Source organism: Megalops cyprinoides, chromosome 2 (genome assembly GCF_013368585.1).
Source record: "Megalops cyprinoides isolate fMegCyp1 chromosome 2, fMegCyp1.pri, whole genome shotgun sequence".
Lineage (NCBI taxonomy): Eukaryota > Metazoa > Chordata > Actinopteri > Elopiformes > Megalopidae > Megalops > Megalops cyprinoides.
The window spans coordinates 19,828,401-19,846,430 of NC_050584.1; the positions used below are offsets into that span (position 1 = coordinate 19,828,401).

General features: G+C 41.8%; 1 protein-coding gene across 1 annotated transcript in view; it reads left to right on the plus strand.

The window, feature by feature from the left end:
- The window catches only part of colec12 (collectin sub-family member 12), a 53,244-nt gene that overhangs the window by 22,730 nt on the left and 12,484 nt on the right, over nucleotides 1-18,030 (plus strand). Inside the window, exon 3 of the mRNA XM_036520713.1 lies at nucleotides 17,565-17,687. Coding sequence (XP_036376606.1) covers nucleotides 17,565-17,687 — 123 coding nt within the window. The remainder of the gene's footprint in view (nucleotides 1-17,564; nucleotides 17,688-18,030) is intronic.

Sequence of the window (18,030 nt, forward strand, 5' to 3'; positions counted from 1 at the left end):
AGAACATTGTTGTAAGGGCCTCAGCAGTTGCCTCCTTAATCTTACCTCTTCCTATGAGATATTTGATTTGGAGCCCTTCCAAAGTCTCAGTTGAATGACCAGTTAGCTTGGCTTTCAAGGATCGCTCTCTGATAGCACTCCCGGAGGTCGCAGTGCTGAAACGCACCAGCCGCTGCAAAGCGCAGCTAGCTGCTGCAGTCCAAATAAATGAGCTGAAATTTCAGCGTGCTCCCTTACAAGCATGACATCACTCCGATACTGAGAAATGGTTTGGAAGTGAAAGGCTATGTAATCTATTGTGCTTTATACTAGCCCCCGCGGTGCAATTTGCCTCGGGTGTGCATGCAAAAACTCAGTGGATGATGTAAACCGAGGATACATTTCTGTGCTCGCACCGAAACACCACAGAGGTTCTTTAAGTGGAGCCACACGACTTCGCCAGAGTGAAATTACCCCCCTGGCAGCGCCTTGCTTTCGAAGAACGGCTGCCCTCGATCCCTCAACATCACGGAGGTGAATGCACGCGCTGTGCTCCGGGGAGTCCTGGCGCTGGGCGCGGAACAGAGCAGGGGATTGATTGATTGATCCCCTCTTGTCCTCTGTGAGTAACCGGCGAATAATTGAACTCGTTAGGCATCCCCGTGCACCTAGGCCGTTACGGACACATATGTGCTCCAGGCCCAATCAGAGCACTAATGTGGGCCACGGAGAGCCGCACACGTGTTCCCGCTTTACAAGAAATGACCTCACTCCAGTGTGCCAGCATCGTCGTGTAACACACGGGGGAGCTGAGTTCTACAGCTCAATAAAAAAAGGCCTTTATGATCCCGGCGTCGCTGTTTATGGTGTAATGGGAAATAGATGTGAACTGTTGGACACAACAAAAATGGCTCTACCCGAGCAGTCCCCGTAGATGTCGAAATTGTCCCCGAGTAAGGCTTGGCAGGAGTGAAGATAACAAGATAAAAACTACAAATCACCTTGTTTATTGTTCAGCTGTGAGAGACTTTATACACAGTCTGGGGATGTGACAGCCTCAGTCTCAGCAGAACCAAGTTTCACAATAGCCATGTTCCTTAAGCAGAGTCTTTCTGTTTCTCTTATAAGTGTTGACTGTTTTATGCTCTTTCATCATGAATGGTGTCTCACATCAAGGCAACTTTGGCCCCCCAGCTACTGGTGTGGCATATTTTCACTACATGAAATCCTATACAAAAATGTAAATGTGTATCAGATGTTGTTGGTGTTTTCTGACATGTATTTCTCCTATAATTTTCTTCAGACATGGAAATCATGTTTAAAAGCAAGGGTATGTACAGTAAATCTTGTTATTCATTCATTTTTATTAGTTTCTCTTGCTTTACAATCCCTTTTCATTATGCAGTGGGGTTTTGTTTTTGCAAATGTATATATGAAATACATACAACCCATGGCTACAATAATGGATGTTATGAACATTTCAACCAAAAGGAAATTACAGTTTACCATGGTTCATTTTCTGTTTGTGTGTGTGTGTGTGCGTGTGTGTGTGCGTGTGTGTGTGTGCGTGTGTGTGTGTGCGTGTGTGTTTGTGTGTGAATGAGAAAATGTGTGTGCATGTGTTTGTGTACTCACAAAAGATAAACCTCTCAAATGTTGGAAAAAAAAAAACAAAAAAAGCCCAAAGAGCTCAGTCAGAAACTCACGCACATCGAATACCAGCACTGCATTTATTTTTCCAGCTGTGCATTTTTGTGCATCAGAGAAGAAGAAATGAATGTTTGTTTTCTTTCTCTTTTTTAAAGCTGAAAGCCAGCCCCAGCCATCGACACTGGGGGTCCGGCAGCCGTGTGACTCATTTTGATTGGCATCTGAAGCATGTGAGGATGTATGTGACCCTGGTGGATAAAGAACAATAAGACTTCTCTGCGATGGCTGGGCCCCAAGGAGCAGAGGCCTCCAACTATTACAACAACATTAAATGGAGCATTGAATCTCTAAGACGTTTTTGGCAGTGGAACCAGTTGTTATAAAAGAGAGGGGGGGAGGGGCAGCACATTTAAGCTAAACTACAGCAAACCTGTCGATTGGTGGCGAGAAAATCTCCAATTCTCACTCTCAAGTACATTTTGATATACTTCTCAAAAGTCTGTTGAAAAGCTGTTGAATAAGGGAGGGCTTATTTCACGCATCTTTCCAGAAAACAAAGTTGGTCTCCCCAGTTCAGTGCCTAATGTGGCCTCAGTACTGGAATTTGCTCATATTGACACAAGTAGTTCCATGCTCCAGTTCCAATAAACAAATAAGAAAAATAATAGAATTTCCCATCTAGAATGATTTCCCTTGATTATTTCCCATGCAGAGATGTGATGCTGTAGTGTGCCAAGACTGTAGCTCACCATTTCTCCATGGCACCTAATACACTTGTGGTGTTCTCCCAGTTTGTTTCTCTAGCTGGTGTGTGGTTATTGTTGAGGGAATGCTCTGGTCAGCATGGATGGTTAAATCTGCTGGTCACCCATTACTCTCATTGGAGCATCAACTGCAGTGTTCAATCAGTGGGGGAGGAGGCGGTCTGGTCTGGGATCTAACGAGGCCCAGAGCTTTTATCTGCTCACAGTGGTATACTCAGTATCAGGGTAATGGCAGCCTCATCCTTCCATCGGCTTGGTAATTACAGCAGGGTCTAAGACACTGGGGGGTGGTGAACATCTCCTTCCCAGGGTGGGCCGGTCTTCATGTGCGGGCCCATCTCTTGCGCCAGGCCACACATCTCACAGGCGATGCATATGAAGGGAGAGCTGGTAACCCGAAACCTTTCTGTAACCATTCGCTCCTTCCCCAGACTCATCCCGAAGAGAGGGTTTAATTCCCTTTCTCCTTGATTTATGCATGTGGGTGATCCATGTGCACATAACCCCCCCCCTTTGTAAATTCAACTCTCATACACAGGTCACTATCTTCAGTATGCTTCAGTCCCCCTCTAATCCTGGTGCCACAGTTCAGGGGAGACACCATTGCTGGGGGAATTGCAGTGTAAAAACCCCCAAAACCTACACAGGTTTTGCCTCAGGGCTCATATCCATGTGCCCTCCGCGCCAGAACACCCACCTCAGCATGCCTCCCCTCACCCCTGTGGCTGATGCAGGTTTTATTTCAGAAGACGCGGCTTGTTTGTTTTTGCCGCTGTAAAAGCAGAGCTATTTCCATCCATGAAAGGGCTTTGCCGGTGGTGGCGCCCCAGGAGGCTTTGGCTGTGCGGAGAGGCCGGTGGAAGCGGTGTGTTTTGTTTAGCGGCGGCGCATATGAAAACTGTTTTGGATAACTTATTTACTTTGGCGAAAAAATGACCTCGCAGACATGTCATTATGCATGCTGTAGAAATGACTGATTCGGCAAGCTAGCGTTTTTTGGGAGGGAAAACGCATCAAAGCCAGGATTCCAGAGGGGCACCTCCCAGTGGAAGGTAGTAGCCTCGTTTCCTCCCGAGTGCACAGACAGCACTTTCTGCCTCTCTCCTTTTATCTGCGGGATCAGGAGATCAGCCAGCCCGGCATGTAAGGGGATACCTGCCTCCCTCCGCGCAGACAGCTGAAGGCAAAGATTGAATCAAAACAAAATGGAGGAGAATTTCAGTGATTGCACTGGCAGAAATAGATGCAGAGATTTAGTGTAACCTCTCAACAGCAAGAAAAACATTAGCAAAATAGTGCCTCATAGCCGCAAAATGTGATCAGTGCTGCTTTGTGTGGAGAGTGACTTAGCAGTGTGTTCAAAATAGAGCACTATAGCTGACATGTGGCTACAGTGTTTGTCTATCATGAAAAAATATAGTTGCAAGCTTGTTTCCCACCTGTGAGTATTCCCGGCTGGCTCAGTCACAAACTGCACCATATAATTGGAACTGTTTAAGAGGCAGGAGGTTAAATTTTGAGTCAAGAATATACCAGAAGCGAGAGAGCATCAACCAGTACATTAGTGGATTTAATGGAGCACAGACACACATTTGTCAATGACAACAATAGAAATATGTGCAAATGTAGCTTGTGTAACTCATGCATAAATATCCTTCTTTGGAACTCAGAGCGGTGTTTGTAGGAGTGGAGATCTTCTTCATGAATGACAGCTTGGGGATATCTGTAGATAGTTGACAGTCAATGTGCAGGAGGAATGTTATTTTCTGCATTTCAGAAACAGAGGCTTGGCTGAATTGCAAAAACAAAAAAAAGTACCGTTCCTGTTTGTGTGAGTAAACAGCGCTCTGGGCGGAGGAGTAAAGTAATCAGCTACATGCAGGCATCTCATGCACACATGCTTCCAGTTCTTGCACTGCATTTTAACGGGCTGCCAAAATGTTGAACCAGCCCTTGAGGGTCTGTTTGGCTTTGACACCCTTTCTGACTCAAAATGTTAGAGAAGTATGATATTCTGTTCATTTGTACAGGGTGTGGGTCTAAGACGTATCTATGACATCTAAGACAAGAAAACTTTATTTCTTCTGTTTTCACAAGTACAAAATAAGACTGCTGTTCAGTTTGAATGTGGTCTGTGTGATCCATAATGCTCATTATTGTAACTACAAAGTAAACACAAGGACCCCTTCCTGTAGGACCTCATGGGACACAACAAAAATCTTGTCTGATAATATACACAGATTATTAAATTAGTGCATCAATGTAACATAATGTTTTAAGAACTGACACTAAAGTGGTCTATTGGTGATCTTGTGCAAACCAGTTTTTGGGGGTAATTTCTCCCCTAACGGAGTCCAGAATCAGAGTGGAAATTCATATTTTTAATAGAAACTGCATTTCCACAAGTGGCAAGCCACATTCATTAACTGAGCTGGAAATTTCAGTGCAGCAGCAGTGGATGCTCAGTGACTGCCTTGACCACTGGGCAGTATTCAAGCCTGCATCTTCAGACGCATTGAGCTTGTACCTTATATGTGTGAAAGTAAGAGGGGTCCCTGAGGACAAAGCAGGTCTCCTAGGCCACTTCTCCCATGCCTCTGTCACATGCTACATGTCACAATCTCGGAGATGTGCTGGGGTTTCCTGCAGATTGCGTGACAGGATTTGCCGCTTGAGTGCTCCACCACCACTACTGCGCTCTCTCCTCCCCTTCTCACGCTAGACCGCAAGTATCACGCTCTCCTTTCTTGTGTGGGGGCGTATGGTTTCCATCACTTCTAATAAAAAAAGATGGAGCCTGAAACAGCCCACACATGCACCAGAAATTGTGTCAGTTTCCTGGAGCCTTTTGCCATCGTATGAACTTTGAGGCCCAAGACCAATCATTAATCATTTCGGCTGATGTCATTTACAGGTAGAGGCTCTACTGAATGCCTGTTGTGGACATTCAGAGCCTTGGAGTGGGTTTTTAATGACAGAGACACCATCATTCAGAGCAAAGCACTGCCCCCAGTGTGGAGATCAGCCTTAGTGCCCCATGCTGAGATTGTGGGCTTTGATTTAATGCTCTCTTTGGCCTGCTGGTTCTGCTGCCCCGCCCACTGATCTGAAGCAGAGCCAATCCCTGCACTGCCAACCATGAGCAGTAATCTCTACACAGCCTCATGGATACATTCAAGCTCCTTGGCAGTGGTAATCACAAAACTTATACACGCATATACCTGTGACACACAGAATACATACAGTATTTGATAAGTTCGTGTATATTTAAAGCTCGCTGTGCTGTGAAATGTCTAATATTGTGCTATCTATCTAATTTGCTATTAGACAGCTGCAGCAATGGAGTGCATATGCTCTCTCCTCCTGACTGTTGTCACTGGGAAAAACAGCCAAGTTATCGTAGTTTGCACGCAACTGCCTTTCAACAATAATCACTTTAAGCTTGTCACAAACTCGTAACAGTTTTTAACAGGGTTAAATCGGGGCTAGAATGTGTACATGGTGTTCTGTGCCACTCTGTGCTTTCTCGCATGTCTTTGACATGACGTGACAGGATCAAAGCAGAGTTTTACTGACTACTTGTTGTGCTCATCTGGAACACTGTTGCATTATTTAGCATTTTAGGACCGTTTTGATTGTCAGTTTAAAGAACCAAGCAACAATGCAAATTTGGACACCAACTGAGTGGTGGGGTGTCATGGATGACTGTAATTAGCAACAACACAAGTCAAACATAAAGTGTTCAGAATAGCAGCAGTACGTGCTTTCCAAACCATTGCCATGTGTGTGTCCTTAGCTTTGAGGAAAGCAGTATTACAAAGAAGCCATTTACTGAAAACGTTCTTTGCCTGCACACAGTAAATGTGAGATAGAATTTTACATGTTTTTTTTTTTCCTAAATCTTGGCATGCATGATCATGTATTAATTTTAACAAGTGCCAGATGTACTGCAGGATTAATTCCTTCTTAAACTGTCATAAACCTGTAATAAACAGGTGAAAATTTTTATATTACATATCAAACAAATTCAACAATATATTTTCAAGGGATTTAAAGAAATTTAAGAAATAAGATGCTGCAATGATTCGCCTTTATGTTTGCTTTCTTGTACTGTGCCCAAAATGTGCTCCAATAAATAGATAAGTGGGGTTCTGATTAGTTATATCTGTTTCCATTTTGATAAGAGAGATGTACAAAATTAATAAACACATGCTTGAATTTATATGCCTTTTTTCTTAGAAGGGGGGGGGGGTCTCTTCACTTAACATGAGAAGGTAAAATGCTCACTGCTGCTACGTGCAAGGACAGTTTTCTCTCTTACTCAGTTTACTGGCCGCCCTGCCAGCTTGTCCTGCTAGCAGGGCTCATAAATACAGAGCAGGGCCCCACTTCCAGCTTCTCAACACAACAAAACAGCGATTTCTATCTCGTTTTCGGCCAGGACCAGTACAAGGCTGCGGGTTTGGTGAGGCATGACGCCAAAACACTTGCCTCTGCACATACTTTGCAGTGTGTCTCCCTATACTGCAGTGTTGCTGCCTATACTTACAGCAAATTAAATGGTTTGCTGTTGGGGAAGAACAACGTGAGGCAAAATGAACCAGAGAACACTGTCTGTAGCAGTGCAAAGCACTGGTCAAAGAAACAGCTAAATGTCAGTGTGTATAATTCAAGACCAATTGTGGTCTTTCAGACTGGTGGTGTGTGAGGACGGTACGTTTCCAAAATACAATATGGAGAACAAAATCCTTAACAGTCATTCAAACCACTTGGTTATAAAAGGGGTTCAGACACTTTCATTGAAACAAAGACCTTTTTTTCATTTAGCATTATTGTGTTCTGAGTAATGTTAACCAGTCAATGTGTTTTGTCTGCGTTTTAAAAGTCTGTGGTCACAGTATCCTGAATCTTGGTTGTTTTGTGGGTTTGGCCGGCACAGCTAAGCTGTAAGTCACAACATTCGACTATAGGGCTGAAGGAACAATGTAGAATTGCTGTCTAATTACATTTGGAACACGCAGTCTCACTTGAACCATGATGAAGAGATGAACAAGGTAGAAGGCATTGTGACTTTATTGATTGATGGACTCAGTGATTTATTTAGGCTGATTGGTGGTTGATGTCTCTGAGCGGTTTTCATTATATTGTTGTTCTTTCTTTACAATTGTGAATAAGCACTAGCACCAGGGAGGTCCCATGAGAACAAAGTTGTGGACGTCCCACTTTTTTCTCATTTGTGTGAGGTTTGTCAGCACATATGTAATTTGTCTAATGGCTCAGAAAAACACAGGGTCTGCTTAGCTGGGACAGACATTGCAACCCAAACATTTGCCAACAGTATCCAAAATCTGACACAAACGGACTGTTTGAAGCTATAAATAGCAAGGTTGTGGTTGACAGGGTCTGTGAGTCTGTGGTTCAGGGGGTCCACGGGCCTGTGGTTTAGTCCCATTTGTGGGAATGCTGATAAGATTCAGCTGTGTCTCCATATTGTGGACAACAAACCTTGTGTGCTTTATGACTCCATATCGATAGAGGCAAGGCATTAGACAGCATTGTGCAGGAAAGGCAGGAATGTCTTGAATTAGCTGAAGGCTGAAGGGGCGAAAGAGGAAGGGAAGAGAAATGAGTGTCAGATTGGAGTTTGGCTGTCCAAAGCCTGGGGAATTGTGGGTGAGACATGTGCTCAACAGAGGGGAAAGGAGAGAGAGGAGGAGGAAGACCGAAGGGTTTGGCATACATTATCTGTTATTACGGAAAGTCACAGGAGTGCTAGCACATGCAGTGCTGACCTCTGCGCTGAACTTGGCAGGTTCCTGCGCTCCATTTTGGTGAATTTCTCCGGGAATGGGCCTCCCTCTAGTCTAATTCAGAAAGCGAAGGACAATCACAACAAACTCATTGTGTCAGCTGGATGGTTGCAGAGGCAGGGTGGGAATTTCGGGTGAATTCTGCAATTTTACATGGGAATTTTGTCTTGGCAACTTGGCAACAATTTTTTTTTTAATTCCGCACATGCAAGCACGCTGTATTCTCAGGATTACATCAAGCCCACCTTTAAAATTATTAATAGAAAGTTCTTGATCTTTAAACAATCCCTTAATGACTGGATCATAAATTGTTTTATGCAAAAGGTTCTATAAACAAACATGTCCTGATTTCTGACATTGTGCAGTTGGCTCCCTGTAACAGCAATAAAACATCAGTGTACAGATCATGCTTTTATCACACGCACACCACAAAAGTGAAAGATTCCAACCATCTATGTGTGACTGCTGTTCAGCTCAGAGGTAATGTGTTGATGGTACATGTGGCAATGTTTAAAATATCTAATATCTAAATATGATATTGTGATGTTATTTGTCAAAAGTGTACCAAGTTAAGATGTTAGATTTCATACAGTTTTTAATATGATGGGAATGTACACATAATAGAGACTTTTTAGTCAGTGTACAGTTTAATGTTTGAAATAACCAACAGAAGTACACTAGTGAAGACAAGATTTATTGTTTTCTAAACTTAGCACTGTATTTGTATGCATTGCTTCAAAGGCTACAAATGTAGGTATTTCAGCTATTCCATGCTGATAACAACATTCTGAGCAGCTTATACTTAGAATAATAACGCTGGTTGTTCCCTAGGGTTATTATATCCATGTATTTCTATAAATATTCATTATATGAATGCAAAAAGCTATATTATATATAAATAACATAACACAATTTCAATTGAACTCAATTGAATTGAATTGCAACTGTCCCCCCCCTATTTTTCTCCAAAGAACAATTCAATTTAGCTTGGAACAGGGACTGTAAGTAAGCTCTGGCTAAAACACTGAGCTTTACGTAACATATCCTATTAATTCCAATAAATACCTAAACATTTCTGATAATTCCCATCAATCCCCATAAATTCCCATTAATTCCAATGGGAACTTTCCCAATTTTGAAAATTCCCAGAATTTTGCAGCCTTAGTCAGATGCCTGTGAAGATGCTGGCATCACCCGCAATAAGAACACAGTCTTCTCTGCAAACAGGGTATATATATAAAAAATCATACCATTAAGCTGAGTGTATACAACAATAAATTTACATAATAAATTACATTACAAATTAAATTATACGTTGAATTCTACAAAAATAGGTAAGAATGATGTTTTTGATTAAATGAAATTATGTTGGGGAAATATTTTACATCATTTCTATAGGGGGGCCAAAAAATTCTATCGGCAAAAGCAAATTTCAGCTCTTCTGATAATTTGTTTGAACCAAAGGCGAAACCTTGGACATCTGTAGGACCATGTGGATGTTCTTTGAAGAAGCATCACGCCAACAGGCCTGTATAGTGTTGGAGTCTGTTGACATGACTCGCAGTAATGGAGTCCTTCAATTGATGATGCATGAAAGTCGGGAATCAGTTTGTCACAGCAGCCGTGTTGACGGTACCTGATTAATGCAGGATGCATCCCGCATCAAGACAAACAGCCCGGCCTGTGCAACTGTGTCGCGGCTCAGCGGGAAGCGGAAGAGCGGAGGCGCAGCTGCGTGCGTCTGCGGCCATCGCCAGGCCCCGCCCCCTCTCCGGGCAGGAACGAGAAGCAGACACGTCTGAAAAAGGGGTGGAATGAGATTAGAAACAGCAAAGCTGAGGAATGGAGTGTTTTCGTTGTTGGACCGTACATTGCATTCTGGCTGCGGCCCTCTGCGATTTCGATTGCCAGCTGTTCTCGAGTGTTCAACAGTAAACTTAGGCAAAGTTCAAGTAGAGTGCATTACCCTGGACCTGTAAGTAATGGCTTTGAACTGGGAGCCATAACCATCTGGTCACCCAGTGTACACAACGGTTTAGTATCTTGTGATCTCAGTACACTTTGTGTGAAAACACTATCAATCCTTGTGAAGGATACGGTGCCTGGCCTGATAAAGCACAAAAGGATTAGCGAAGACAGGCATGCTCTGGTCTGAAGACAATGCTAGGTGGTGTTGGGCTTTACTCCACACTCATTACAGCTGCTCACTTCATCTTCCCGCATCACTTTTGACCCACTGGGGCTTTTCTCGGGAAAGATTGAGTTATTTCAGTGTAAGAGCTCCAAACATCCTGAAGATTTATGAAGATGCATGCTAAAGTGCAATGTCCTGTAAGGAACCTGGTTGTTAATTATTAGTGACTGTTGTTATGAAAGCATTTCTTGGACTTGTTGGAGTCGCCATCTTTGTAACTAATCCCACACATCGAAATCGTTTGCTGTTTAAGAGATATTTTTGGCAGGAGTGTGCCCTATTAAAAGTTTTAAGGGGCCACCAACTGCTTTTAAATTGAACAGTAATAGATGCGATACTGGTATCAGACATGTGCTTTGGATTTTGTGAATGACTCAGGTATGTGCTGTGATGGGGCGCTCCAAGAGAAAACAGATGTGAGGGTAAGGCAACCACGTGCACAGGTGCACTCTCTCTCCCTCCTTCCCTTCCTCTCTCACTTTCCTTCTTTCCCTCCACTTCTCCTTTTCAATCAAGACTGGCACTTGTGGTCAATATGTTTTTGCAGCCGTTGCTAACCGTTTGTGAGCTTAAAACTCCAATTCTGATACAGTGTGTGTTTTCCAATGGTTAACAAGCACAAATAAATTACTCTTTTCTTGCGCATTTAATCCATTGTCTGTTATGTCTTTATACCTTGCGCAATGATGTGTTTTGTCTGGCTAATGATAAGGAGCCACTTTGAGCTGAGAATCAGAATGATTCATTATTTCTTTTGAAATGCTGGTAGTGAAAGGTTAATGCGTAAATAAGAGTAGAGATAGAGCACTTTTTACAAAGGTCCTTAACATCAGTTGCTCCATTATAGGTGGTTGTTTTCAGCCAAGAAAACACATTGATGTGCAAGCCAGCTTACTGTGTTTCTTATTATTTTTTCTTCTTCTTAATCCATCCAATATTATGTACAAACAGCTCCTATAGATTTTTCAAATTTTACAAATCTTGGCTGATACTGTGGGCTAGTATGGGACTGTGTAATCTAAAATATTGTTTTTACATATTTATGCTTTTCATAATCTAACACATGCAACTGGCATCACAAAGGGCCTACTGCTGTGGCCACATATACAGAACTTATTTCAAGCAAAGGTTGTAAATACTAGTTGTTACCATGCTAGGCTTTTTCAAACCAACTTAAAGTTTGTCCTCAAACCTTCCTTCCTAGTTATAATGGATATTATTATAACCAGACAAGATACAGAACATCAAATATCATTCAATAAGAACAGTTATGTAGTAATGATAAACAAGCTTGAAAACAGTGTTAATATATAAGCATATAACAGTAGTTATTTTAGAGGACATATTGTGCAGTAAGCATACATCATACTAGTGTATAGAGTCTGACAATTATCGATAAGAGCAAAATTACGAGATATCTGATCTCTGTGCCAAACAATGGTGCATACCGTAAGAGGAAAGATAACTTGCATCATGCTGCCGTGCTCATAGTAGCTAACACTGAACTAAAAGAGTTACATTGTGTAAGAGATTTCTCATTGGAAATGTGAGTTTAAGAGTGATCAGGTACCGGGTTTTAGGCCTAGAACATGTCCAAGTTCTAGAGTTATAGTAAATAAAAATAGAAATGTTTGCCAAATGAAACTCCTGTGTTATTAACTCACAGGAGAAAATAAATCATACATGCAAAGGCTTTCTTTGTGTTACCGTGGAAATTTCCATAACCAGCATTCCTTGCACCGGGCATGCAAGTGAGTTTTATTTCAGGTACACAAGAAAAAGGATTTTCTTTTTCTCTCTTTTTCTGACTTCCTGAGTCCAAATGAAATGCAGCTGTTTTACCAACTGCGTTGCGGACCTCAGCACAAATCTGTCAGGAAAATAACGCTGAGGAATATCAGTGAAGGCCTCGCTTACTAAGCTCCATCCTCTTTTTTTTTTCCTCTGGTTGTGTTTTGGATGAGTAAAGCCTGGGCTGTCGGGTGAATAGCTGCTGCGTTTCATTATCTGACCCTCTTTGTCTGGATAATATTTTGGTATTTTCCTGGAAATCCCATGCACACAGATAGACCGCCTGCCTGTACACTGCTGCTAATTTACTGAAGAAGTTAACCATTCGTTGTTACTACTGTGATAAACTGTCCTAATGACTCATAATGCTAGTGTTTATAAAGCGAATGCATTTTGTCATGCATTTGGAGTGATTGTTCTAACTTGCCTGAATTACATGCTGACATTTCTACCAATATGACTATGACTCCATCCAGTTCACCATAACTCAGTGCTACTGGGCTTTTTCTTGTGTAAATTACCAGTTGTAGGTTTGGACCACCTTCCCTGTGTGTGTCATAAAGTTTATTGTGTGTTTACCTCCAGGGTTGATCTGTTCTCTCTATTAATTTTGATCATAATAACAACATGTGTTAGTAGATGTAATGTAATGCACAGCCTGTGACTGGCATGTGTGGATACTGACAGGTTAACAGAATGCCGCACAAAGAATAGATTAGTTCACAGGTTTTGTGGTCCCAGCCTCTGAGACGACAGTGCATGATTATATTTCAAACAGGGTCATATGAAACCAACAGCTCAAAGTATATTTTTCAATAAACTCATACCCTCGGGGGTGGCAGACCTGGCATGAGATGGTGGGCACCCACTTCCTCTTTGGGATTCAAGTCCTGACTGTACTGCCAGGAAGGTCAACTATAAACAAAACATAGACAACGTATATTTACATTTATCGCTTTGAACATTCTGCTAAGGATACTAATGACCACCGTAGACTTAACTTACATAAACATAGAATGCCCTCGGCTCTTTGTGCAGAAGAAAACATCTTGTTGGCTTAATATTTACAGTGTGAATAGATGGACAGGTCAATATTATGCCTTTTGCATTATTAATTGTGAATAACTACCTTTTTGGTTGCCTTTGAGGTCACTCCTAGCCTGTTCCTCCTGATTGCAATGTAATGAGTGTATGCATGCATTAGAAAGTGGTCAGGTTCAAAAAAAACTGTAGCGGGAAAAAAAAAATGTGTTTCAGAGACAAACAACAGTCAAAACCGAATTGTTCCCAATCGGCCAGACTTACTGCAGTGCTGCGCGACCCCTTCATTGTGAAGCACATTCCTCTCTGGGCTGTGTACTATTACCCCCCCGGGTCTCTCCATGTTTCGGAAAAGGAGCAGGGGTGCATGACGGTGCTCTTAATTAAAGCCAGAGAGGCCGCCACGCCTGTTTACATTTCATGGTCGGGCCCGAGCTGCATGTGAAAGAGGCTGCAGGCCTCTGAAGACAGCCCCGGGAAAACAAGCAAGGGCCCGCAGTGTAAACAGGGGGCAAGAAGGGCTTGTTTTTGTGTCCGGGGTCCCACCACACATGGGACCGTCGGGCGCTTTGTTGTGGGCGCCAGGTTGTTTTGCCAGATGTGTGAGCCCAAGAGAGCGGAGTCAGGCCCCAGAGAGTTCCCCTGCTAAATGGAGCCCGTGGCGCTCTCTCCTGGGTCCAGACCCGGCCCTCGACCATCTGATGCGGATTAGGGTGTCGACTGGGTCCAAGAAGAAAGGAGAAAAGGAGGACGCGGTCACAGCTCAGGATGTCTGGCTCCTACAGAAAACATAGGAGTTTTTGCGGCCGTGCATGCTGGAAAAGTTTATTCACCTAGACAACACTCAAGTTTGCCCTGGCCCAAGGCCTGATGTCTTACTTCATACCAAATTAGAATGAAAGGTATTTTACACTTGCAGTGGAGAAAGATGTTAATTCCATAGAGACAGTTAAAATTTGAACTTTGAATTCAAGCTGGTCTCTCTCCAGCCAACTCTTATGCAATGGAGACTACACCCAGAGTTTCACCGAAAAGTAATGTCATTCGAAATAAATTTGACACGGTAATTATCTGCATGCTAAAAGTATTAAGTAAAAAGTAAGTATGTATAATACAATTTTTTATCAGGGTGGATACCAAGCTACTGAGCAAGGTCCATGTTGACCCTGACTTCTGGTTTCAATCAACACTGTCAAGCCATTTTAAGGGAAAGAGCTATTCAGTTAAACAAAAACAAACCCTTCCCAATCAATCTTTCACTGGAATAGAATAAAGAGCCGTAGAGTTACAGCATGGTAAGTTACCCTGTAACCAGTGACAGAGTATATTTTACTGAGTGATAGATTGTTATTGGATGTTCCTGTCAAATTCAAGTACCTGGTCTTTGCCTACTGGGCACCTCCCTACATTCAATCCATTATCAGACCCCATGCACCAGCACAAACTGTGCTCTTGGTAACCTCTAGCACTATGGCAACCAGAGATCAGTGCAGATTCCCAAAAGTATCCATTCAAACTTGATGTCAATTCCAGTTCCAAGGCGCTTGACTGTATTAGCTCTACCAACTTCCTGCATTAGAACTAGTACTTACTCTTTAACATACAACTATTCCTATTGCATTTCATAAGTCATAATTGTGAATGACTTCAGTTAGGATTGTACCACTCAGCCTAATGTAAGTGTATGAATACAACTTCACCATTGTGGAATTGTATTAGCATTTTTTAACAGACAGAACAAACTGCAAGTTTAAGTACAAATGATGCTGAGATAATGGAATTGGTCCCTCTCATTCCTCATAGTCAATGTGAATACATGAAAAAATGAACATTTAAATATTTAAACAGAATGAGAGAATGTATCTTATTCCATAGGATAAAATAATGACAGGGTTATCAAGTAGTTTTAGTGTTTTACTTTCCTTATGAACATTTTAAGCAGTATGTATATACCTGTATTAGACTGATTGCTTGCTTCATTTGGCACTATTTTTATAACTTGATGTTATATGAATCACATGTTAGTTGCTATTCTTTACTTGTGCCTTTCTTGCTGCAGCTCTTGCAGTGTGACATCTTGCCATAAGGGCCTTGTGAATCGCTTTGCGCAAGAGCATCTGCCAAGCGAACAAATGCATAAATAAATAAAATAACATGCATTAATAAACATCACCGTTTCCTTGAACTTAGTGAGAGCTGTTTTGTTTGGAACGGTGCAGAATGCTGAGAGGGGATGTGCTCTCTGCACATGGGGAAAGAGCGTGTCTTCTCAGTCTTTCCAGACAGACCGTGTCTTCTCAGTCTTTCCATCCTTCCAAAAAAGTTCACTTTAAAATGTCGTCTGAAACTGTGTGTGAAAATTCAGTCCAAAGCATCAAGGATTCCAGTTTGTTGAGACTGTACAAGTTATCGTTGTGCTTTGACCTGTTTTTTAATGTGTTAAAATCGTTCGCTTGAGCATTTCTAGCTGTCATGCGCATCTTCTAAACTGTGTAACTTGGTGCTCACTAGTTTACTATAGAGAGCTGACCCAGGCTCACTGATGATGCACAGCTCATGGTCTTTCAGACTGTTCATTTTTGTGCAAAGTAGCAATTTTAAGTATCTTGATTCCCACAACTACTTCTCCAACTTACTCAGTTATTGTATTGAACTATTGTCCATTCATCCCCTTTTTAGATGAAAAAAAAACCCATTCTTCTTAGTGGACATGGTTGCCAATGAAAACACAAAGGACATTAGGGACACCATGCATACAGAACCAGAAACTCCTGTTTGATCCTTTCTCTTTCTTGGACGACAAAGAAAAGCTAATGTGCTCATTTGCGTGCCAGACTAATGCTGATTTGGCATTATGTAGATTAGAACGGACAGCCATTTGGATAATATCCAGAAATATTCAACTAGATGTAACAGATGAACTATAAGGACAAATGTGCTGTGACAGCATCAGGTAGGAAGAAGGGGCACGGGTGTGAACATTCTCCCTGAACGCATCGCTGGCCTTTTGTCCTTCCACAAATCACAATTGGTTTCTACTTGGCTGTCTGTCACAGAAAAGATTTGTTTACTTTGTTTTAGAGTATTTCTCTTACGTGGTTGCAAGGCAGATATGCCATATATATTAGATGATACAATTATATATATATATATATATATATATATATATATATATGTGTGTGTGTGTGTGTGTGTGTGTGCGCGCGCTAGAGTTGTATACTTATTCCTACCCAAAATACAATGCTTATGTTGTTGAAATATGCATGCTGTCCCCATCTAAGAGATTAATTGAATGTGTGGTCCTTTCTGGCTAATTAAACAAGCACAGGGACCATTAATGACCAGGGTAAGAAAACCATTAACACATCTGACATGCCTAAGCAAACATATCCCACTAACCAACTTATGGTCCCCATTTCCTCTCTCCTGTTGGGGCTATCGTGCTGAAAAGTATGTGAGAGTCTCCAGATTGCGGGGGGGGGGAGTGGGACATTGTGGACTAGAGAATCATTCCATGTTTCTTGTTTTCATTTTAACCACAGCATTCTTTAGCACTCAGAGAGCTGTCCACAAATATATTATATGCATACTGAGTGTCTCTGTCAATGTGGGTGGTAGGCTACTGATTTTAAAGCTATAAAAAAGTTAGTGGGGAGAACATTTAAAAAGAGACTTGAATTGTAGATGTCATCTGATTTGGAAGAAGTACGAGCTATTTCATGGCCCCGGTTCTCTGTGTTACAATTGGAAGCGTTTTCATCGTTTCCTTGGTCACGACCTTGTATTTTAAGAGGCCCCAGCAGTCAGCAGTACAGCCAAGTGAAGATTTGGTTACAGAAACGATACTTGACATCACAGACATGGTGGAGGATCCTTCACAGGGTCATTATGTTGAAACGTGGCCCATGCTACCTTTTAGAACTAAGGGGGTTTTGAATAACCTGACTAGAATCACAGTGCTTTGTGATGAGTATTATTGGTTGTGACCTATCTATTGTGTCAATTTACTACACTGCACACATATCAGAGCCATGAAAGACCTCAACTTTTATAAGGAGCGGTAAATTGCAAATGTGTTTTTCCACATGGTCATTTTATATTGTCTTTGATGTTTTATTTAATTACTCATTCTTGTCGGCTGTAACGTTTTCTTAGCACTTGTATATACTCAATGACACAAAAAAATATGTTCATGAGTGTTTTCTACTCAAAAAGTCTTCTGATATAAGAATATGTCCTGGACAGAAATATTGATTAGCCTGAAAGGCCTTTCTGATAACTGAAGCAGGGCACCAATATTTAAAACCAACTCTTTTGCATGTTAACCTTTTGCAGGAATTCAAGAGGGAACCCAATGCACCAAGTGCAAGAATGACTGGGCACTGAAGGCATCCATTGTGCTCCTGTACATCCTGTGCGCCTTGCTAACAATAGCAGTAGCTATTCTTGGATACAAAGGTAAGGAAACTGCTCTCAGTCCCTGTGTTTTATGTTGTGCACATCACCTGAAATTGTTTATAATATGAATGCAGGGTTTCAACTTTCCTTACAGTTTCATTCCATATTATTCTCTTATGATATCAAAGGGAGACAATACATAATTCTGCTACTTACGCTATTACTACTACTACTATGGCAATTAATAATACTGCCTAATTATGATATTTCCAATAACCTGTGTGTGTATACACACACACACACACACACACACACACACATATGTATATATGTAATTGAAAGTAGAAAATCAGGGAAAAGTCTATCACTGCCCATGCTCATTGGGTACAGAATAGACTAAGCC